Source organism: Podarcis raffonei, chromosome 2, assembly GCF_027172205.1.
Source record: "Podarcis raffonei isolate rPodRaf1 chromosome 2, rPodRaf1.pri, whole genome shotgun sequence".
NCBI lineage: Eukaryota > Metazoa > Chordata > Lepidosauria > Squamata > Lacertidae > Podarcis > Podarcis raffonei.
In genome coordinates, this window is record NC_070603.1 from 36,651,592 (window position 1) to 36,676,288 (window position 24,697).

At 44.7% G+C, this 24,697-nt stretch overlaps 1 protein-coding gene across 6 annotated transcripts in view; it reads right to left on the reverse strand.

The window, feature by feature from the left end:
• UBE2O (ubiquitin conjugating enzyme E2 O) overlaps window positions 1–24,697 on the reverse strand; it is an 85,631-nt gene that overhangs the window by 19,391 nt on the left and 41,543 nt on the right. For 4 of the 6 annotated variants that reach the window (XM_053376009.1, XM_053376011.1, XM_053376010.1 and 1 more), the window contains exons 8-18: window positions 24,543–24,693; window positions 21,897–21,938; window positions 18,680–19,188; window positions 16,882–17,036; window positions 15,502–15,614; window positions 14,703–14,831; window positions 13,644–13,733; window positions 8,400–9,066; window positions 7,273–7,409; window positions 6,260–6,463; window positions 5,001–5,058 (exon numbers count right to left, since the gene is read on the reverse strand). In XM_053376009.1, the coding sequence (XP_053231984.1) occupies window positions 5,001–5,058; window positions 6,260–6,463; window positions 7,273–7,409; window positions 8,400–9,066; window positions 13,644–13,733; window positions 14,703–14,831; window positions 15,502–15,614; window positions 16,882–17,036; window positions 18,680–19,188; window positions 21,897–21,938; window positions 24,543–24,693 (2,255 nt within the window). Of the gene's footprint in view, window positions 1–493; window positions 3,895–5,000; window positions 5,059–6,259; window positions 6,464–7,272; window positions 7,410–8,399; window positions 9,067–13,643; window positions 13,734–14,702; window positions 14,832–15,501; window positions 15,615–16,881; window positions 17,037–18,679; window positions 19,189–21,896; window positions 21,939–24,542; window positions 24,694–24,697 lie in introns of those variants that run through there. The other 2 variants (XM_053376006.1, XM_053376007.1) reach the window with 2 other exon arrangements.

A 24,697-nucleotide genomic window follows, 5' to 3' on the forward strand; every position in this document is an offset into this window, starting at 1 on the left:
TCATGTTTTCTTTGGTAAAGCCCACCGCTGAGGGTTGCTGGTAGAACACACTTCCAGCTACATGAGTGAACAGGTGGATGTGTCATTAGTGTGCAAAGGAACACCGAGACTCACAGAATACAGTGAGGACAGTCATTGCCTGAGTCACTACACATAATTTTGAGGGCTTCCTCAAAAATAATCAAGTAACGTAACACTGAAACACATACCTCAATAGGACAAGCAAGAATCGGACACCAGGTATGCTTAAAGGGCCTCAAAGGGAAGGGTTCCAGGGAAACTTTGCCAGTGGGAGACACAGGTAGAGAGTGACTCACAAGCTATAGGACTGGTTCCCCCTTCCCTAGATGACATATAATAGATGGACTGGCAAAGAAGCTTCCTCCTTTCCCAGCCTTTTCAGGAATGCCTACATCCCTCTTAGTTGCGAATGAGAATTCGAGTTATATACAAATCTCGCCAGATGGACAGAGACACAGCAAGCACAACCAAACCTATTCACAGCGGCAGAACGTAATGGCAAGCCACTTTCTCTCCTTTATTACTACATCTTAGTTAGCCAAACAAAGTTTGCAAGTAAAAAAAGATTAATCACACAATACTTTATACATATATTGTAAGCAACCAAGCATTCACAGCTGCAAAAGTAACACACCTCTAAGCATTGCCCCAATATGACAGCTCCATCAGTTTTAAATACTGTACAGAAAGGCTAGAAATTCTTTTTTCTTTTTTTTGTAATATTTCTTTCCCCTCCCTCCCCAGCACTTAAACAGATAAGATTTTAAATTTATACATCACAATCATGTAGCCCATCTCAAGACTAACAATGTGCCTCATGCTTTGGCTTCTTGGGGTGTTTTAAGCATTTGCCTCTTGGAAATTTCTCTTCACTCTTTTATTACGTACATACACCAAAAAGAGGTTATAGCTGCACGGTGTGTGCTCACCAGCAACTGCATAACCGAGAGCTTCACATTATTCAAAAGCTTATAGAAAAAGAAAGTGTAAACTTCTGTGCATGCCTCTGGTGGGGCCCGACAGCAAGGATAAGGGACAGTGCTTGATGAATGCAAAAGATGGCAGCAGATCCCGAGGAGGAAAGAGTAAGCAAGATCTTCCCAAGATACAGCTCTCAGTTGCACTCTGGAAAAAGGGAGTCCCCTTGAAGCTCAGCTCTCTGCAGTCCATAGCACCATTTGCCTCCTCTTCTGTGGCTCCTCCCACCTTGCTCCCCTACTCAAAATGGAAGAGTAGCCACTTCTCAAAACAGGGTGGGCAGCTAGGTGATTGGGGGATTGGGAAAGCTTGCTTGTTTTCGTTAGTGTGTCATCATAATAAAATACGTGGCCCATTCCTCTGTCTCTTGGGGAGAAGAGGCGCCGCGACCACATCTGCATGAGGAATGTGATGACACATAGAAACACAGACAGATCCCCCCCCCCACTGTCTGCCCTTTCACACAATTAACAGAGTGTCTGGCAATGCAAGCAAAAAAGAAAAAAAAGGAGAAATCCTTTCTTGTCCCTGTCCTCAAAGGGTACTAATGTCAACTTAATTTCTTTTGCTGCTCTTTTACCAGCATGGCCACAAAAGATCGCATCCTGCAGCCTCCCAACTGGAGAACCGCTACCTCTCAAATCTTAATCTGCAACACTAGAACAACTAACTAATATCCGAGTAAACACAAGATTCGTGTCACCCTGTTCAGAACTAGATTATTCAAGTGGGAGGGTGAAAGAAGGGCACCCAGGTCATGATCAGAGGAAGGGAAATACAAGGGTGACTGTGACGCCGTGCAAAGATGTGGGTATGCTGAACAAGGAACAGAATGTAACCTCATCTAGGATGCAAAAATATGAATGTATCGCCAGTCATGATCTGTACCACAGCCGGCAGGGAGGTGGCGGTGGTGGTTGCACACAGCCTAGGATCAGGGGATAGGAAATAACAGTGACTCACAATAAAGGCTGCAATTGTAACTTAAGGATGCTGGACTAGGGAAACCCATTGTCTATATTAGCGTGGAGGTTTGTTGCTATAAGGTTGGTGTAAGTCCATGGAGATACAATGTCGGGCAGAGCTGCCACTTTGCAAACACCTAAGTGAAAGGCGAAATCGGAAAATGTGGGCTGCACCATGCAATTGTTCCAGCGCCATCCTGAGGTACCTCGGTGTACAGAGTTGAGTTGGTAGCAGAGTGTTCATGTATCCAGGAGAGTAGCAGGCTACGCTATATGCACTATTCCCCTCTCAAGGCAAAGTGGAAAGAGATATGCTGTTCGGAAGAAATTGTACATTTTAAATAAGACAGCAGGTAATCCTCAGAAAGCCAGAGAGGAGGTGCTGAGTGTGGACCACATCAAGGACAGCTCACCTAGCACTTCTGTCTCAAAGTGGCCATACAGTCAAGCAAAAACAAACGCCTTATATTCACCACTTTGTGGCTCTCTTGCAGCAAAAGTCCAAGCCTACACCAATTTCCGGGGTATTTATCTCCTCAGCTCACAGCAGCGAACCAAATCACGAAAGCGCTCAGGACTGGCACAGAGCTGAAAATGTGGGCTATTCAGGGCTTTCTAACTGACCGGCTTTAGTGACATTATGTCTGAAGGTAGAGAGGAGCACTGCATCTTCCTCACAAGATATAAAACCACAGCACTGCATCTTCCTCACAAGATATAAAAACAAGGCTCTCCCCAGGCTTAAATCAAAAGCCTTCTCGACCATCAAGATCACCCATAGCACCCAAGAGGATCACCCAGGGAAGAGGGAGTGCCTTTGCACCAATAGGAGTTGAGAAGATCCAACGCCAGCTTCGCACAAGATCCGGCATGGAAAGGTCACAGCTCCTATTCTCTCAGGAACAACCTGGAAACAGGAGCATGGTGTGGGTGTGTGCATGTGTATGTCGCTGTGCAGAGTTGCTCAGCCATCCTGGGCACCTGGAATGTGGGAGGGGGGAAAGAGAGAGAGCCTAAAATGAGTTATGGAAGCTTCTGCTTTCTCTATAACAAACCAAGCCGAGGAGGAATGAGCGCACTGAGAGTCTATTTATTGTTAACAACGGTTGCTAGCTGCTTCCTCCTGGCTTCCCCTCCTTTTCTGTGCGTCTGTCTGCCCCTAACCTGATGTTTCATTTGTCTTCTGTCCACTCTGGGATGTTGGCCTCTACTAAGGCAGCCCGGTACTGCTGCAAGACTCCGCGGATGCTCTTTATAAACCCCTTGGACAGTGGGAAGAGGGGGAAGCCGATGTCGGGGTAGCCGCTCCTCTCCGGAAGAAAGCTCCTGTAGCTCTTTCTCCTTTTCTTTGGTTTCACACTAGGCTGAGCAGCAGAGTCTTGGGCAGCTTTACCCTCCTCCGTTGGGTCTCTGGCAAAGTGCGTTGCCCTGGCCTGGCCCATGCTCTCCGAGTCCGAATATTGATGGGCGTCGCTGGCAGCAAGCGTTGACATCGCGCAACCAGAGTCTTCCAGCTCCTCCTTGCCGTCAGGCAACTGGCTAACTGCGGCGGCGGCGGCAGCAGCCCCTAACTCTAGCTCTCCCAGAGGCCCCATGCCATCTAGAGGGCTCTCTGCCAAAACACCGCAGGCTGAATGCACAAAGGAAGGCTCTCCCAGGCTGATGTGGTCATGACTCCTTTCCACCAGCTCGTTGGTCTCCACCCAGGACTCGATGCGGTGGACCAGGCGCCAACCGTTGCAGCAGAAGTGCTCGAAGATCTCCTGCTCAAAGACTTCCACCGGCTTGCGCAGCAGCTGCATCATCGACTGAACGACCCGGATCAGAGCCATCTCGTTGTAGCAGCGGCTGTTTTCGTAGCCCTCTTGCAAACCGCGGTCACTGTCAAAGCCAGCCTCATTGTAATAAGGCTCGTTGACTAGGATAAGCCCTGATGTGAGAAAATGGAAGGGGAGGAAGAAGAGGGAGCAGGGAGAACAAAGAATTTAGAAGTTTGCAATGATGTGGGAAATGCACACGGCTGCCTTACAGCAAACTATGGCACACGGCTGGAAAAGGAAAAAAAGGCAAGGAATTAAATGTACCAGGAAGATGGAAGCACTATTTAGAATTTAAGGGAGGGGTGGAAGTAACCTCAGTTTTGAAAAAAAAACCCCAAACTATTCAGGCTCTGAAGCCCAACAATTACTCCAAATTTAAGGTGGTTTTAACACCCATTTCAGAATCCTAACCCAGAATTACTAGGCTCATTATGTAATGAAGCTGAAACCTCCACCATGCAAAGTTTTGATGAAAATTAAAGCACAATTCCACAGGGTGACAGCACTTTTGGAAAGTTTTCTTTTAAGAAAAAAAACACCTCTATGGGTTTTGGGTGCCTTAATTACTGCCAGTAGACAAACTGTTCTAACTGAAAGTCCTCCTAGCTTCTTAGAAAATGGTTATAGTCCAGGCACACTAATTATGTTAAATTATCATAGGGGACAAATCACCCAACAATTTCTCATGAGAAGAATGCACTTCTTAATGTCTTATACCTGCATGAGACCCATTGTCCCCTGAAATATACATCCTACACACAAAGCTACTCATGTAGGCGCTCCAACCTGCCTCTGGACATGCCAGGTTGGGTGCTGAATCATGTGCAACAGTGGCCCTTCCCTTGGAGCAAGTAGACTGCGGAATGCCCACCTGCAGAGAGCAACAGTGATGCAAAATCCACCTATGCAAAAATAAACACTGTGTGGGCTGGCTTGGTTGCTTATTGGCTTTTAACGGCCAGCCAAGCTCAAGGAGTTACTTGCAGCTCCTTCTGTGAGCTGGCAGCTGTCTAGGTGGTGGTGGTGGTTTTCCTTTCAGGACATGAAATAGAAAGTAAATGCGTATGGGCATCCACAATTATAGGGTAATGAAATTAGCCTACAAAGTCAGCTAGCTGCGGAAGAAATAGGTTATTCTACCTATTTTCTCATATTCCCTTGCTGAAGGGTACTCTTGGGCCCCATGTTTCTCCCCTGCTCCAACACGGGAATTTACCTTGGATTGAGATGAGTACTTGGAGAAGGCTGGATTTACTGGTCCACCTCTCTGTGCCCTGGAATAGACAAACAAAAAAGTAAGCCAATGTATTTAATGTTATTTATTTTAAAGCTTTACATGAGAACAATGAGTTTAATATCATGTGGATGGGATGGGCATTCTATGTAATTATGGGTGTAACATCTGCATTATGTTTCCAAGACCTGTGCTGATGCTCAGAACTGTGGTGACGCCACACATGGCAGAGCATCACCTTCTAAGTTATGTGGTAAGGGCTGCCCGTAGCATTGCTGGGTCCTGGTGGCCGGAGACTACACTGCTCCACTAGCCCAAAGATCACTGCACTGAAGAACAGGGCTGCTACGTGAGCTGCACGTTGCAAGCCAAATGAAGGCCAATGCAGCTGCAGAACTTGACACAGCCAAGAGACGGCGCTGTTGCGACAACGCACCGTATTTTTTCGCTCTATAAGATGCACCAGACCACAAGACGCACCTAGTTTTTGGAGGAGGAAAATAAGAAAAAAAATATTCTGAATCCCAGAAGCCAGAACAGCAAGAGGGATCACTGCGCAGCGAAAGCAGCGTTCCCTCTTGCTGTTCTGGCTTCTGGGATAGCTGCGCAGCCTGCATTCACTCCATAAGACGCACACACATTTCCCCTTACTTTTTAGAAGGGAAAAAGTGAGTCTTATAGAACAAAAAAATACGGTATATAAGATCTGGTGGAATGATTGTGTTTTGAGCCACAACGGATTTCAGTAGTGAGATTCCACTTATATATCATGTCAGCTTTTAATAGTGAGGTCAGCTCTAAAGTGTGTCGTGAAGAAAGGAAGTATTTTCTGACGAAAGCTTCTTGTGTCATTTTGCTATGTGTTGTTCTGCTTCCTTCATAAACTTAGGAGCACTTCTCTGAGCTGTGGCTGTGACCAGCTGGGAGAATGGAAGCCCTTCCAGCAGAAAGCTATGGAGCCCATTAACTAAACCAATGGTTTAACACTCGCAAGCTACAGTTAAGGGGTGCATATATACTTCTGAGATATGTGCATGGGCAGCAAACTGTAGTTTAGAGTAGTATCTTCAGACTGCTAGCACAGCACCCTAACCTTGTCTTTTGAGAGGAAAAGATGAAGGAGATGAAGATGAAGAAGAAGAAGAAGAAGAAGAAGAAGAAGAAGGGAAGAAGGGCAACCTAAGGCAATTTATACAATGGTACTTGGAGGAGCCAATGGAAATAGTTTGAAGTTGTATTACCTTGCCTATCCAGGTCCCCAAAAGGCTTACGCAGACTTTTCCATTGTCATACAAGTTGGGGTTCAGCCTCCCACTGCACTGGGAGAGGTAACGGAAAAGAGGGGGGACAGCCGGGTAGATGTTGGGAAGCTGGATGTCAAATAAAAAGAGGCCATCCTCATATGGTGTGCGTGTAGGTCCTTTGACGAGTGCCGAAAAGAGATCCTGTGAAGAGATCACAAGCCAAAGCATAATTCCATGAAGAAAAATCAACTTCAACTTCCGGGGAGCCTCTGCAGTGTTAACTAGGAAAATAGCAACATTACATTACATGGGCTGCATGCCAGATAACAGCACTGTGTTGGTAAAGCTATTGAACTTCACCCCCTGCTCCCCCACTTGTTCCATTTATGAAAATATCAGAGCAAAAGTACTTAACTTAACCCAGCTCCTAGAATTTAGTTCCTGTCGAGTTAGCAAAAGAGTTATTTTACTTGCTGGTGTAACAGAATGCAACATTGAAAGCATTTATTTGCCATTGCCATGGCCAAAGAGAATGCCAGATTTCTTTTGGTGTGATAGATAACCCCTCTCGTTATTTACGGTGGCTATTTCAGTCAATTTTGTGGGTGCTTAAGGAAGTTTTCTGGAATATATTGCCATTTTTCTGCTCTTTATTCTTTTTATAGCATTCAGTTATGTTTGAATGAATGCAAAATTTCTACACTGTACTCTATGCAAAAGTGCGAGATGAACACACAGGACACAATAATGGGATTATTCACAACTGCTGTATAAGCTGAGCAAGTCAGAAGCAGAGATGCTAGTGACTGATGGCTGCAGGAGGAAAATGAAACCCTTTTTCTATCTGCCTGAAGGCTGGCCAAGGTCTTCACAAATGAACGATATGGTTCCTTCAACTAGGATGCATCTTAGATGATGGAGTCGTCGTTTGGATCCTGGCTTGTGTTTCAATGGTGACAGCTCTAACAAGGATGAGGAGTACCAAAACACTCTTGGTTGTGTGAACTTACCATTCTGTCTTCAAAGGTTTTGACCATGATACCATCTGGCAACGAGGTTGCTAGCAGGGCCATTTCTTTCCTCACTGTGCTGAAAAACTTCTTGGCTTCTGGAGGCTGGAATTCCATTTTCTTAAAGGCATGGCTATCTAATGGGACAATGAAAAAACCAAGACAGTGGGTTAAAAGAACCTCCCACCCAACACAACCATGCAATTATCCTTAAGGAGATTGTGTTGCTTTTGCCTTATATTGGTCAGAAATTGCTTAAAATATTATGCTAGCCCTTCTATTTGTGGTCAAAAAAGCTAGCAGGTGTTTCCATCACATCTTTCCTCCCAGGCCACATAAAAAGCTCAGCCATGAAAACACCTCTCAGAGACAAAGAAGAATAATCCATGGCCAGTTATTACACCAAGATACAATGTAAAAAGTCAGGACTACCTGACTTTTACTAAACTAAATTTTACTCAATAGGTAATTACTCATGAAAAACAGCAATGATAAAATACAATGCATATTTGTAAAATGCAGGTAATTGCAGTGTAACAGTCTACAAACTGTAACAGTCTACAAACACCTACAGCGCCAAAGGCCTTCTGGCGGTTCCCTCACTGGAAGGAGGTTACAGGGAACCAGGCAGAGGGCCTTCTCGGTAGTGGTGCCCGCCCTGTGGAACGCCCCCCCATCAGATGTCAAGGAAATAAACAACTATCTGACTTTTCTTCTAAGACACCTGAAGGCAACCATGTGAAAGTCTGATGTTTTATTGTGTTTTTCATGTTCTGTTGGGAGCCGCCCAGAGTGACTGGGGAAACCCAGCCAGATGGGCGGGGTATGAATAAATTGTTGTTGGTGTTGTTGTTGTTGTAGCAGCTGCCAAACAATGGGATAAAATGGCTTCTAAGTACAGTAACAAAATGCAATGTGTTTTGAAAGTGTTGTTGTTTATTTGCAACAGACCATTAAGTGCAAGAGACTGAATGCAAGTTGAGGCACATGCTGAAGTACAGACACAAATTCTGCAAAGTTTTCCTTTATCCCACCTTTAAATACAGGCTTCTATAGAATGAAAGAGGGATGCTGCCGCTTTATTGTCCAGCACTGCCTTCCCTGAAAGGCGGTTGCCTGCCACTCACCTGGGGCACACTCCAGTACAGAGAAGACTTCCCCCTTGGCACTGGTGAATGTAACGCCAGGCTTGCCTCCATTCTGCTGGCAAAGCACAGGAGTCTCGCTAGGCCACTCTGACGTCACTGGGGTCTGCGTCTGCGCCTCTCTCTCTTCCTTCTTTTCTGCCTCTGCCATGGCCTCCATCTTTTCTTCTTCCACAATCGCTACGTTGTCCAGGGTCTTCTTCAGATTCTCCTGCAGCTTCTTGATATCGTCCAGGAACTTCTTCTCGCGGGTGGGCTTCTCGGGTTCGACCGTCGGAGAAGTCGGGTAGCCTGTCAACAGCTGCTCAACGGTCATGTTCTTCAGGCTCTCCAAGATCTTGATGGCCTCCTTCAACTCTCGGAAGCTCTTGGGGGTCCCTTCCTTGCCTGATTTATCAGCTGCCAAGTCGGCCACTGCCATTGCCACAGCACCTTGAACTTGCTCCTCCACCTTTTTCACCTCTTCCACAGGTGGCTCCTCAGGCTCAGCTTCCTCTGCTTTGGAGTGGTCATCTTCCATGAGGCCGTTGTCCGTCTCCCAGCTGTCACTCTCATCTTCCCACTCATCTGAGGAGGCGCCACTCGTGCTGCCATCTATGGAATCAAGGTCTGTTTCTTCATCCATCTCAGATTCTATGTTATACAAATGCTAGAAGCCAGAGAGAGAGAGAGAGAGATCCATTAATTAAGAAAAGGTTTGTCATCCCACCAGTAAAAGGGGATGAGCTACAGAAGCATTTCTTCACGCTAAGGACACATCGGAAGCAGACACTGGGGGAGAAATTAGTTTGGTTTGCATTTTAATGCAAGTCTACCTGATGCTCACTTCCTAAAATAACACACGAACCAAAACACAGCTAACCTGCTCTTTCTGAATGGTGTGATGCACTTCTCCAACCAAAAATAAATAAATAAAAAGAGGACAAAGTATATATGAGGGAAAGTGTGTGCAAAATACTTATATTAGTGAAAGTCATGTACAAAAATGCTTTCTATTGTAAGGGAAAGCTACACCCCAAAACACAGCACCAGATTCAACTAACCGGAAGCAAGACCAAGGACTTCTGCCACTGCAATGGGGCTACCCCCTCCCACAATTCAGCTCTATGGGGAAGTTGGGAGAATCCCCAGAGAAGCGCTAAGGGGGAGGAGAGGGGAAATTGATGGAACAATCTGTTTAGTGCTCTGTGGAAACCTCCCTCATATATTAAGCAAAAACATGTACAATTTTCATGCGGACTTCAAAAAAAGTGCACACATACTGAAGTGGAAATGAGGAGAACTGAATTTGAAATTGAAAGAATGAGTAGCTAAGAAAAAACAAAATGGACAGATTTGCCCATCGCTAGGCAAACTCCCACTGAACTGACTTTCAGGTGGATCCTACATGCCTCGACTGCAGATCTTATGCAATACCCATCTACAGGATTCTGAATCAGCACTTTACCCTCAAAAAGTAGGGCACCCTGGGTTAACTGGAGCAGTTTATAAAAAGGCTACAGTGAGCTTGAAGATCTGCAGCAGACTAGAGCAGCACGCATTAACTCTGCTAGACGGAAGATCCCAGGATACTGAACTCCTCTTAACAAGTCTATTTGCTCCATGCTGCCATTTATCACATTTCTCCCTTGCCGTTTTTGATAAGCTGCTTGATGTTTTTGTCGGAATAGGACCGAACCCTCCACTTTCAAAGTGACAACCTGTGAACTACACGGAAATGCCTATCGCTTTCCTCCTACACGGAGCTGTTCTTATGATCCGGATAATCCTCAGGCTGCTGCACTCCACAGCGCTCTTGTTTCCACGGTGTGCCCCTTCTGATCTCTGTTGTGTATATTAGGGATGTGACTTTTCAGAATATGGCCCTCTTGTTCTCCACCACCCAGCCCAATTTTCTTTCTGCTCAAACTGCAGGGGGATTTAACAAAGATGTCTTGGAGGTTGCATGAGATGTACAGATACCCTTCTGCATATGGGCTTCGGTACACCTTTTCACAGATCCCTGCCATGATGGAGGGGAAAAAAAAATATATAGAAGCATCGGTAGCTGCAGAAGTAGTTTCCTCGGGAACCTCTGTTTGCTGTACACCTTAATCTACAACCACAAATCAAATTAACAGGGTTTTTTAAAAACGGTATAAACTTTTATTATAGGTTGGGTGCAGACTTGTACGGAGACAGTTGTCCTTTGTGGAAGTGTACGCCAGACCTGTGATCTGATCACATGTGACAGGAGTGGGAAGGGAGACAGCAGAGGGCTTTGTATCCCACTTCCATAGCTCAGGCACTGGACCATTCTGCTGCAATTAAAGCAGAACTGCTGGTTCAGAAAAAGAAAGCCTCGAATGCCAAGCATTTATGCACATGAACAGGCTTCTGAGGCAAAAGCAAACCACTGCGGGTGCTGGCTATAGCAGAGACGCAGCACCTATCTGGAAATGAAGAGACCAGGCATGAGCTAAAAAGCTTTCAGTACTGCGGTCTCCTCTAACATTGCTTTGGGACAAATTTAGCTATAATGCCTCTCCCAGCGGATCTTTTTCACCTAGAAACACCAGCTTATGCAAGGATGCTACACACACTCTGATCATCAGTGTTCTAGAAGCAGGAAAACTGGAAATGGGGGCAGGGAGCATGGCTGCTGCACTGCAGATGTTCGAGCTAGTGAAACCCTTGGGGTAGTCAACAGTTTGCCCTCCAGATAAATGTTGGACTCAAACTCCCATAATCCTGGGCCACTGGTCATGCTGGCTGAGGCTGATGGGAGATGGAGCCTAACAGCACCTGAAAGTTGCCATGTTGCCTGCCCTGCCCCATAAGCTTATTCCCAAGCCATTCTATTTCATCTGCTCCTCCTCCCTTTCTCTAATTCAACTAAGGGTATTATTTTACGATCGTTCATGCATGTGGAGACATGCTAGGGCAGTGCTTTTCCATGAACCTCGGGCTTCCTTGAAAGCTCTGTTCTGTCAATGAGATCCACTGTGTACAAGTGTTTATAACACAGCTATCGGAAAAGCGTTGAGGGCATGAACTGAATGCACCCTGCAATATGTGACAACGTAGGCCAACAGTCCTAACCAGGACCCTGCTTCAACTGTGTGCATACCCTAGCACCTCCTTACAAAGAATCTTCTGCAATATGTAGAGGTTCCTTGACATGCAAGTAAATATGAAAAATTAGAAAGCTGTTGAACTACAGCAATGGGTTTCTCCTTTGGGGTTTATTTTGGAGAAATGTGCCTACCTGCACTTGCTCTCTATGCAAGCGTTGAGAGGGCTACATGCTACACCTACTTTAACTCAAAAATTACCTTCATGGGAATCAGTGGCACAAGTGCCATAGCTGAGGTTTTATTTTATACCTTCCATCCCATCAAGGTGGCTCCACAGAGCCCTCAAAGCAGCTAATCATGGGAGAAAATGAAAAGGATGGCTTGGATCCAAATAGCCCTTTGCGCACCATCCAAACAGGTCCTGCAAAGCTGCAGGAGATGCTTCTGGAAGGACACAAAAGGGTCTGCACACCCAGGAAGGTGAGAGCGGGGAAGCCCTATGGCATGAGTGGAACTCTGCTCGCAATTCCTTGGATCCACTTAAAATTGGGAGTGGGAGCATCTCCAGATGTTGGTGAACTCCAAATCCCATCAGGCACACCCAGCATGACCACTCATCATTAGGGGCAATGGGAGCTGTGGTCCATCACCATTTGGATGGCCACATGCTCCTCTTCCCTGACTTAAGTTAAAATCCAGCAGAGAGAGTACAAGTCAGCAGCATCAGAAAACCCAAAACTCTATCTAGCAGTTCCCGCTGCTGCAACCTAAAGTTCCAAATAACTTGTTAATCTACAGGCCTCGACATGCAAAGGCCCACTGAAACAAAAGAAGTCTTCATCAACCTTCTGAAAACGTGTGAGGTGTATGTCAGAGATGCATGAGCAAGAAAAGGATGGGCTAAGGACAAAGGAGACCTGGACCATAAAGAAGGCTGATCGCCAAAGAATTGATGCTTTTGAATTATGGTGCTGGAGGAGACTCTTGCGAGCCCCATGGACTGCAAGAAGATCAAACCTATCCATTCTTATGGAAATCAGCCCTGAGTGCTCACTGGAAGGGCAGATCCTGAAGCTGAGGCTCCAATACTTTGGCCACCTCATGAGAAGAGAAGACTCCCTGGAAAAGACCCTGATGTTGGGAAAGATGGAGGGCACAAGGAGAAGGGGACGACAGAGGACGAGATGGTTGGAGTGTGTTCTCGAAGCTACCAGCATGAGTTTGACCAAACTGCAGGAGGCAGTGGAAGACAGGAGTGCCAGGCGTGCTCTGGTCCATGGGGTCATGAAGAGTCGGACACGACTAAACGACTAAACAACAACAACAAGGACAAAGGGGGAACTGCAGATTGCAGGCAGGAGCTACTAGCAAAATTCCTTGTGTATAAAATTTCCCTGCAAAGGCATTCAAAGGATCCTGGCCTTTGCAGAAAATGAAAACGGAAGAAGCAAGTTTAGACTGCAGAATAAAGAGACACCAGTAGTGCCACAAGTGGGTTTCATCAACAGCTTGCATCCAGAGCAGCAATTTCCAACCTTTTAGGACCAGGGGGCACATTTTTAATTCTCTGAGTGTGCAGAGGGCTCCAGTCACAAAATATCTGCTTTTGGGGTGGGTGGGGGTGGCATACCACAAAATGGCTGCCACAAGCTGCATGGCTTAACCCAAAATTAGAGAGAAAGCCACTCCTGACAAGCTTATGCTTAACATGGGAAGTCAGCTATGTCCTGCTCATTCTGATTGTGAGATCACACAATATTGATTTTACACACACACATATAGATGCTGCCACTGTCTAATAGCAACAAGAAATGTTCCTCAGTATCAGGAAAAATATACAAAGTGGCCACACCATACTCACTCTCATGTCACAGGAATTGCTTGGAAGGTTTTGCCCCATAGCTTTCTTTTAATGAAAGTTCAGAGTCTTGGGCATCAGCCCAGGAGCACAAGTAAAAATGTTCATGGGCACCATGGTGCCCACAGTCACTGACCTAGTGACCCCTGACTTAGAGCAATCCATTTCAAAGGTTCAACAAATTCAAAGCAAATCTAAGAGCTGATGAAAGAGAAGAAACAAGCATTCCCAGTTTCAGACAAAATGCCCCCTCCTTGCTATAAAGGCATGGGACCCAATGAACAACAGCTCCACCAAGTAGAGGCAGCTTACCTGTGGCAGAACGATTGTCCTGGAGTTATCAGCCCACACAACTTCCACTTTGCTGCTGAAATCCACACGGGCCACCTGACCCACAGAGGGCTACGGAAACAAACACAACAAGCCTTAGAGCCAGCTTAACTCAACCTTCTGGAATACCAGCGGTTAGCAACTACTTTCTTCAAGCAAGTGGGGTGCATAAGCAAGAGAAGGATATCAACAGAGTAAGCCAAGAGAAATTGTAATGATTCTTGCTGCTGCAATTTTACGGAGGGGGACGTCACGCGCAGGACATTTCCCAAACAAATCCACCTCAAAGACAGTGAACTGTACATTAAAACGACCTCAGCGCTACTCATCTCCAGTCTCTCTGAAGAATCCATTTTTAAAGTATTTGACAGGGCTGCCATCTTGCGGTGGATTGAGGAACTGGCATTTTGAGCCTTTCAAACCCTTTCCCCCTCGGCAGATGGCGTCTTCATGTGGCTTTCTCACAGACATGATCCACGCTAAACCTGGCTTTGTATATATGCTGAACATGTTCACAATAAGCTGTCTCTGTCACTTGCTCAGCAATGTTCAATACGATGCCAGAGACAAGAATTTAAAAAGCCCAATTAAAATTGTACCCGAAGCCGAGTGATATGTTGGTGTTCATAAGCTGTTTAGAAGTTTCAGGTTTGCAGATTTCTCTGCACAGCTTCATTACTGAAGAAGGCAATTAGGAAGAGGCACGATGGCCTCTTAGGCTATTAATTCATGCATGTATCATCTCTCCACTCAAATTATGTAAGCTTTACGCTTCTGCGGCCGATAGATTCCGATGACCTCATTGTTACGTTCCGGTTAGCTATTGCATCTGCTACAAGGGGAGGACCTCAGTTCTATGTATGTGCCAAAAGAGAAGAGCCTCTCTTCTTCTAGAAAGTGTGCAAGGATGCATGTCTATTAGGAACACTAAGCAGGACAAGACGGCCTATTCCTTTTCAGTCCAAACCAAGGCACAGAGGAATCTGACAACTGCATTTCCCCCTCCCGCAGTATTAGGCCCCAAGGACATGCAAGACCTACCTCATTTTCACCAACTGAAGCACCATCCTCCGCATTGCCAATACGGATCACAAAATCAGTCGTGCGGAAGCGGAAGTCTGGGTGATCAGCGATGTCATACACACTGACATCCTCCTCCTCCCCAATCAGCTGGCAAAGAACACACCATGTTTAAGACCAATCCTCGTTCAGATTTTCCAATTCCTAAATGCTTCCAAAAACAACAGCCTGAAACTCAAGACATTCTGCTCAATGCTGCTGCACTGAGATATCTGGTACAAGGCCTCATGCATATATAATCTTTAAAAGAGCTCTGAAGAGTTGACTAAAACAGGTAGGCACTCACAACTTTTACCACAGTGCGGTGGAAGATTCAGAACAAGAAACCTCCACGTGCATTTCCAAAGTGGTAGAGTCACGTGAAAGGAGGACTGTACAGTCCTGTCCATCTGCACCAAGCTCTAACCTTCTACAATACACTCATTCAGGGCTCCTGTTCTCCCCCACATGGCACCAAAACAGAGGATGAGAACAAATCAATCTGCCCAGGTTAACATTTAACATAAAGGAGGATCCAGTAAGAGGATCTGAGAGTATCCTCTCAGGGTAGGAGAGGTTACTTACACCTAACCTTGATCTGGCATTGAAAAAAGATAAAATCCACATTAGGGTTTATTGGGGAAAAGGTTGGAAAGGAAAAAAGTCAGCGCAGTATCTATCACTTTTAAATACAGCTTTTCCAGTATACTGAAGTGTACAATGAATAAAAGTCCACATAAACATAATAAGGGCACACAAGACGAGGACCTTTGCTTCTTACCTCAACATCATCTCCACTAGGCCTCAACTTGAACCATTTCACCACACAGGTGCGGCCAACATGGTCACCTGACTGCACCACTCCATACATCCCAGGATCCTGAGAACCCTGTGCTATTTAGGGTTGAAGAAAGAAGACTCCAATAAGAGAGAGCAGCATACTGAAGTGTCAAATCCTCTTTCTCTAGAGGCTTAGGCAAACAACAGTGGGAAAAGGACTAATATTCCACCAGGATTAGAATAATAGGATTGCAAAATTGGAAGGCACCCCAAGGGTCATCCAGTCCAATTGCCTGCAACGCAAGAATCTCAACTAGATCAGGCATGTCCAACAGGTAGATCGTGATCTACCGGTAGATCACTGGACGTGCATGGTAGATCACTGGTAGATCACTGGCTCCCCCCAAAGAAGCTCAATAACTTTGGCTCCCCTAAAGAGGCTCAACATTTTAGCTCTGCACCCCCTCAAAAAACAGTGCTTTTTTTCCTCCTCCCTAAAAAAGCTCAACAACTTGACCTGAACCCCCCAAAAGGGGGTAGATCACTGCCAGTTTTTAACTCTGTGAGTAGATCGCAGTCTCTTGGGAGTTGGCCACCCCTGAACTAGATCATCCATAACAGATGGCCATCCAACCTCTGCTTAAAAGCCTCCAAAGGAAAGAGAGTCCACCACCTCTCCTGGGAGTCTGTTATGGACTGGAAGTCTCTTAATAGATAAGTAGAAAGTATATTCAAACACTTACTTGCGCTCCTTGGGTCATATTCAACATAGAATTAAGTGGATTGTTTCCCTCTCCTCCCCCTGTGCACCCACTAAATCTGGTCTGAGGGTTCCCCCAACTCTCTGGAGCAGATTTGGGGATAACATGGGGCACACATAGGGGGGAAATCACACTGCGCTAGTGCTAATCCTATTTAAATGAATACAGCCCCTTTTCCTTTCATCTATGGTCCACTAATGAAAATACTGTATGGAGACAGATTTTAGACACAAACTGAAGAGTGGCTTATTTTCTTTGGAGAAATTCTACCTGCCAAATATAATAGGCACAGTTGCCATATTGTATCTGAGGTACTTGGTATCTCAAGAGGAGGACTACCTGTATGTTTTTTTTAAACACCAGGATAGATCAATTTACAATATGGTGAATAGGCAAAAACACCTTTCACTACTGCCTGAATATGAAGGGGTGCCACATTTTCCAATTTATTACTTTAACAATTGTGAGGGTCAAAGATCATCAACAAGATAAGATTCTCAGGAAAAATGGTAAAAGCGGACAGTGTTGGTGTTATTACATTCAATGTTATTGGCAGTCTAAAGATCAAGACTCAAAACACAATTGTAAAGGTGAAAAACCATGCACATCACACCAATTACCTCTCTTGTCCACCACAAAATCCCCAGGGCAAAACTCGTTGTTGTCCAAGTGATGGACAGGAAACAGCTCATTGGAACGAATGGTTTTCTCCACTGTGCCATCCTGCCACATCACATCAGCTGAAGTCATCGTGGTCACCACTTCCACAGCAACCCTGTGACCAAAAAAGGCAGCGAATTACAGAAGACGCCTCCTACAGCAAGTGGAGTCAGACAAAATGGGGCCTTCTGATCGCACCAATAGCAATCACATCAGATGAAACTAGCTCCTTTCAACTATGTGCTTCTGCAGCTTCTATTCTCATCAAGCACCAACCATTGTTCTATCTAACTGGGAAGAACAAGTGGCCCAAAATGTCTCAAGAAAACATTCTGGGTACCATTTGATTTCTAAAAAAGCTTTTATATCTATTTTTAGGCTTGAAGGACATGATTCAAGATGAACTTGTAATTTTATCTAATTGGCTGGAAGCAATGGGTAGTGACTAACAGATAACCTAGTTGTCCGTACTGTATGTACTTGATTTTAAACCACCTTATACTCACTTGTAAACTTAAAATGGTGACACATGCCTATTGCCTCACAGCTTAATTTCCCCCTCTTTTTAATGGTGGTAAAAGAGGTTGGACTTACATCTTACAGCTGAATGGGCATGACACTGCAGCTCATATACAGTACTTCTTAAAGCAGGAGTGGAGAACCCTAGGCCAATGGTTTAAACATAGTCCCCCAAGCCTCTCTATTTGCCCTTCCTTGGGACTCTTTACAGGCCTCTCTATCTCCCCTCCCCAGCCACATCCAGTACTGGCCCTTGACTATGTTTGCCTGGATGGAATGCGCCAACCAATGCGGATAATGCTTTTTCCTTCCCTTGATGGAGGATACATAGGAGTGTGGAGTGTATGTGTAGAGACTAGTGTCCTGTATAAAGAGTAAGTGCTACCTTTCTTTATTGCTCTGTCCTCCTTGACTCCATTTCTGAGGTGCAGGGATCTGGAGCAGAGCCCCCTCGCCCCACCCCCACATCTCATCCTCCACCCCTGCCAGCTGACGCCCTCCGCTTCATGCCTTCCATTGGCAGTGGCCCAGACGCTGAGACCGAGGCAGAGCTCCGAGTCACCGGCTGCAAGCTCATTCAGGCCCCCGGGATCCTCCTGAGCCCCCCTTAGCATATTTATTGTGGCCTCTTTCTCTCTCCTGCCTGGTGGACTCAACTACCCACCCTGCTTGCTCCCCTCATTGGCCACTTTTGCCACCACATTGGCCAAGATGTGGATGAAGAAGCGGGAGGAGCTGGTGGTGGATGGGCTGTGGCACTGCTGGACTTCCCAGATGGCCTCTACACCAAGAGCAGCAGAAACGCCAGAATGGAGAAAATTCTACTCCAAACACTTTCCAAAAGTGTTTTTTAAATCCCCACATATATCGGAAGGCATCCGTTTATAAGGCTGCAGTAGAAACTGGGGTTTTGGGTTACTTGGTCCCAGTGAATGGGAAAAGGCAGTCAGACTGGTGCCTTTAATTGGGTTAATTTTATTCATTCTACAGAGATCTGTGAGGCCTGAATTCACACACTCGCCTCATACCGGGCATCCATGGAGTCATCGCAGTTTGCTCTTTGCATTTCTCTTGAAACATGACCAAGGTGAACGTTCTACACAGGCTGTCGAACTAAAAACCCATCCTTATGAGGTTGCACAAATCCTTGTGCCACGGGCATTTTAAACATGAACTCACATTTGACTGTGAAAACTCAGAACTGGCAGGATTTAACGGCATGTTTAAGGGCAGCCTTACCTGTCGCCTGGCTTAAACTCACGGGAAACCTTGGTTTTCTTCTTCTTATGCTTCCTCTTGAGGTTTTTGATGGAGAGTGGGATACTCTTCTTGCGCCCTGTGCCACTGCCGCTTTGGGAAGAGGCTGTGGAGCTGGCAGAAGAGGTCACAGAGCTGGTGTCATCTGTGTCATCTGCTGCTTCGTCGTCAGCATCCTGTTCTATTGACTGGAGCTTGTAGTCGGAGGAGCCATCATTCCGTTTCAGAACAAATGGGGGTTGCAACTGCAGCCCAGCTGCTTCGCAAGGGACGCCTTTTCCCGTTCCATCAAGGTGCTCTTCCTTTACTTCTTGTAAGCTTACAGCATCATGGGCAGAGTCCTCTAGTTCACATTTTAAGCTGGCTTTAGGTTCTTCAGATGGTTGGTCACCTGCTGCAGCAGATTCTGCTTCAGGGAGGTCAAGGGCACCCTGTGAGTCTGGGGATATCGACATGATCTTCACTATCTGCTTCTTCAACAATCTCCTCACCTGCAGAAAATAAAGGATGGTCAACAGATGCAGCCCAAGATGTAGGAAGAGTTTTAGCCAGAGCTAATCATGCTGCTGAGTTGAGCAGATGAACGGTTTTGTATTCTATGGAATCCTTGGACTCTATTTTCCTTTAGCATTTTGGCCCTTGGGTTAAGACTGCTTTCTCTGGAAGACTGATGGGCAAGTCTTCCTTGCTGGCCCAGAGTTCTCTACAGGAGTAGTGACCACTCTATTGAGAAGCAACAAGCAACTGGGTTGCATCCAGCAATCTTGTCCCATTAGCGCAAGGACTTCTGCCTGTACAATTGGTTCAATTCAAAGGACGTCCTTGCCCAGAGTAGATATTGTGGGGGGGGGGGCACACGGGGGAGAGGAGAGGGAGAGGAAGTCCTTTTGCATAGGCAGAGGGGTCCTTGTACCAACATTACTAAAACCCACAGTGGTTATGAATGGCTGACCCAGGAAACACCCCTGGCAAGCCATTTCTAGATTTCTCCATCAGAGTGACTCAGTTCTGGGTGTCACAAAGTAGGTCCAGTCCATTAAGGAGAGCAATGAAGACAAACCAGCACGACAACATCATGTCACTTTCAGGTATCCAAGGTGATGTGGATAAAAGCACAAGTAGCCAAAGGCCACAGAGGCCTTAAAGAGGCCAGCATGGGGCCAGGAAAATACAGTAAGAGGAGAGTGTGGAAGAAGAGACTTTAAAAGTTCATAAATGCTGTAAATGCACTGGCAAGGTGAAACACAACAGTTCTCAAGACATTCTTAAGAAGACCTTATTAATATACTATGTTGCCCAGTTGGGACTCAGTTGCCTAGCCTTCTTTACAATGTACCTCTCTCACCAATTTTTTCTTAATAGCACCATTACTATGGTTTTCTGTTCAAACTTATTTCTTAAGTATGTTTACTGGCATTTAGCAGAAATTGCACTGCAAAAAGTGGCAGGAACAAGTCTCTGAAGTCGTGAAGCTATCCTTGCTTTCCAGGAGGAAGATTAACTTTTTCTAGGAGGACTTCATATCCCCAACACTACATCTAGCTTCATAGCAATAAATCTAAAGCCATTATACCTTAATGTTAAGTCGTGGAGGGAATAACAAAGATTCAGCTATGATTAAATATAAAACTAAAACCTTATTCATTAGTCAAAGCCAGCAGAGCACCGTCCCCAAAAACGGTACTCCCCACCAGATTCTGTTCTCTTTCCACCCAAGAGCCACTCACCCCGACAGAAAGTTTAGTAATCAATTTATACATTTAACCCCCCCCAAACTCCTGTCACTCTAGTTTAGGGACTGAGAACCTCCAGCCTGTGGGCAATTTCCCCCAAATTGCACTCACTTGCTCCACATCTGACATTATATGCGCAATCAGGTGTGTGGCAGGTATAGACATGGCTGGATTGGAAGAGCAACCGACTTTCCCAATGGGGAACTGCAGCTGATCCCTGCAGAAAGCAGGATTGAAGTCACTGCCCATCAGCTAGTTTGTGGTGGCAAGTATCAATATAAAAACCTAAGTTCTTGGGCTCATTACAGTCTATAATGTGTCATAACTGACACAAGGCAATTCAGAGTATTGTCATGTCAACACATACCAACACAGAGAAAAGTGAGGTTCCCAACTGTGTTTCCCTCATATTGCAAATACAAAAGGTGGGGGGAAAGAGAAGAGGATGTGTGGGGGAGAATCAGAAAGCGGAATACTTTAAACATTATTTTTCTGCACCGTCAGTTCTCCCCTGTAAATGCGCAACCCAGATGTTAGTAACTGGTTCCCACATATATCCTGCCAAGTTTCAAAACCAGAAGTAAGTCCTGATGCGGAGAAAATTCCCTAGGAGGTACTTGCACAAGAGGACTTCTAGGTTTAGGAGGCATTTATGCTCTCCTCCCTCCCTAAGTGTCCTCATGCCTACAATCCTCTCACTACAGCAAATAAGAGCTTAGAAACCTGGATGGTAATATTTAGTTGCACTAACTGGAGTGGATACCATTTAGGTTGCCCCCATTGAGTTCTGTAACAAAGGAAATAAGCAGCATCTAAGGCAGCCATGAGAGGAGAAAACATGTCAATTATTCCAGACACAGCCATCATCAAGGGCAGGCCATGCTCCTGTCTCCAGGTGATAAGATATTATCTACTTCTATAGCAAAATGCAAAGCACTGTTGTCAGGGGAGCAAGACCTGCTAACACCCCTTCTGCCTGGTGACCTCAACCAGCAGGGGCCTCCTCTGTCAGGATGGGGAAATAAGTGTTGCAGGGAATATTATACAGATTTCAGTTAAAACATGCACTTTCCTCCTGGCATATCTCTATCACGCGGACGGACATGAATCTTATTATTACTAATTTAGAAGATGATCAAAATTATACAAAATGAAGTTAGAATTGGCTACGCTGTTCTTAAAAAGGTTAAGATAACCTTTCCCTGGAGGAGGAATTATGGCACTTAAAAAGAATGACACCTACAAATAGACTCTTCTTAAGCAATGTGGGTTTATCTAGAAAGAGATCAACAAATGTCAAAATCTGCTGATGAGTTTACATGGAAAAATAAGCTATTTAGAATATGAACAACCTTTTTGGAGGAAGGTGGCATTTGCATGCTGAAATTGGAGACACTTAGCTACCGTACAGGAGGAAGTTCAAGGCTTTTTAAAAACAGATATAGAACAAGTGTTTAGTACAGTACCTTTTCAGGCTTTACGTTGGATACGAAACAAGGACAGGCCATCTGCAATATTAAACACCACAATTTTGGTATTATTGATGAAAGCATGGGAATATTTAAAGAGGAAAATTAAGTCGAAAGAAATGATTCACAGTTTGATTGCATCTTATTCATATTTTAACCCAAAGGGTTCATTCAGTGGAATGCAGTGGAATTTAGAAAATTTTGGTTCCGTTTTCTTAGAGGTAAATGCTGATTTTGTAGGGGGAAAAATACTACTATAGTGACATGTGAAACCACTTATGCAGGCTGCTAAACTAGTGAGCCAAGCAGACAGACAACCATGTTTCGTGGCCTGTCAGATGCTTAACAACCTCTCTCAAAAAGATAACAAAAACAGGGGGTTAATTGAGCCTATGGTAAACCACTATTAATGCCTGTAGACTGCACTTGGTTGGATCTGCAAGCAGGATTAAGGAATGTAGTCCCCACAATTCTCATTAAAGAAATACTGTAATGAGAGACACAGACCTACCTGTTACTAACAGAGCTAAGCAAATTGCACTATGAACAGCTAAATTGTCCATAAACTAAAACTACAAGGGCAGAAATGAAACTTAGCATGTTATTACAACAAGACACTGGAAGACACTAATAAGCTGTTCTATCCTAGTTAAAGAGCATTCTTTAGAAATATGTGAATTTCCATATTTTGTTCATTATTAACAAATATGTTAAACTCTTTTTCACTGTCAAAAGTAGCTGCTAGAATGGTATACATCTGATAATGGAAAGATACCAAAACCCTCAATATATTTGAATGGCTATTAAAGTGAAGATATTTAGCAATTGTAAGTATTAAGAAGCTGCATCCACAGGCTAGGTAGGAAAAAAATAAATAAATTCACTGAAACATAAGTAGAGCAGAAAGGTCCAAAAGTACTTCAAAAAGGAAGGAGGCAGCTATATCTAGCACAGTACACCTTAGCTATATTATTTTAATTGTGTAGTTTCCTTTCTACACTTGGTAGAAGCAATATAAACATGCATGGGAGAGGGACAGAAACCATGGCAAATGCATATTCATACTTGACCTAAGAGAGATGCTTGTTAAATTCAATCGATACACACAACTTTCTCTGAGCTAGCTACTTTCCCCCTCACTGTGCATTGAAGTGAATGAATAATCTCAGGGGGGGAAAATCCCATGTAGGTAATAAGCAACGTGGGTGGAAGTTGTAGAGAGCCATTGACCTGGGTTGAATCTAGAAACATACAAAAAACGCTGTGAAAATGCTTTTTTAAAAGCATTTTGAAAAATATATTGAATTTGCCATAAGCTTGCCATTGCCATCTAGTGTCACATTTGTATAATGAACTTAAAACACATGTAAAACGTTCTGTTTGCAGCTGTATAGCTGAGTCCCTGCTACACACGTAACACCAAGCCAAACCATGCCTTAGTAGGAATGTGCAGACTCTCAGAGAGGAAATTGTGGGTGCTTTTCAAATTCTCTGTCGTTGCTGCGCTGTTCTGCAATGGTTTAGCTCCATCTTTTTGTCTGCACCCAGGGCTGGTGGTTTGTTTTGCTCTAGACAACCATGAGCCCAGGTTTAGACAACATACTAAGCCAATATCATTGGTTTAGCTCAGAACAGTAGCAAACAGGGCCAGAAGAGGAGCAAAGCAGCAGCTGGGACTTCTCCAGGAGCCTGTGCATTCATGCTAAGTCATGGTTTGGATAAATATTACATGAGAACAGAGCCACTGTCTCAGAACGGTGGAATGAATATGTTGGATGGTTAAAGCTAAAAAGAGAGAGATTTTTTTCTGCTTGAAATCTCTGAAAGAATTTAAACAACCACCTGCAATGTGGATTCTAAACAAATCTCCATCTCGCATTTTGGATCACTGAAGGGGCCAATCAACAGAGATTTACTCTGAAGACAGCGCACCATCAGTGGAATGCATCAAAATCGGATGGACATTCATATGCCTCTGTTAACATATTTTTCACAGAAATTGATTATAGGAGGTTACAAATCACGTCTCAATCACTTCTTATCTAATAAATGCAACAGTTGCCAAATGAAGGCAAACTTATCCCATAACAACTCTCTGTCTATAGACCATTCAGCTCAACAAGTTCATATTTTCTCTGATCATCTTGTATCATATCTTTTGTGCCACAGTGCTACTGGCAATTTGCTTTCTTTAACTGTGGGATCACACAGTTTCACTGAGCCACTGCCTCCTTCCTGACATATATTTTAGGGAAACATGAACACCAGTCATGGAATTATGGTTAAGACTAAGCAGGGACTTCACTTAATTGGTGTTCTTCTGGCACCTGAAGATGGTTAAGAATATTGGTTAAGCAGGGAACCTACTCAAACCCTAATTGAAATCAACACTGGTGCAAGTATTTCTCTTATGTGTCGGTAAGGGAAAATGTGTTCTCAATACAGAGGAGGCTGCAGAAGGAGAACAAGGGTGCGTAGTTCCCAAAAGCTCACTACCATTATCTTAATCACATCAGCGGATTATCATCTTAACAAGACTGTCAAAACAGTCTAGAGAAATTCTGAATAAAAGAATTTTCAAAGAAGTTTGATGTTCTGTGAAGCAGTTTGATATTATCAGCCAAATGATGCCAGCATACATACCTTTTTGGCAACAGATCCTTCTCCCAGAACACAGTTTCTCTCTGGGCACTCACATGTGATTTTTGCCGGCTCCACTTTCTCAGGAAACACATAGAGACACCTTTCTCCAAGTTGCCGCTCAGCATGGTCAAAGCACCCCAGGCGCTTTACCCTGT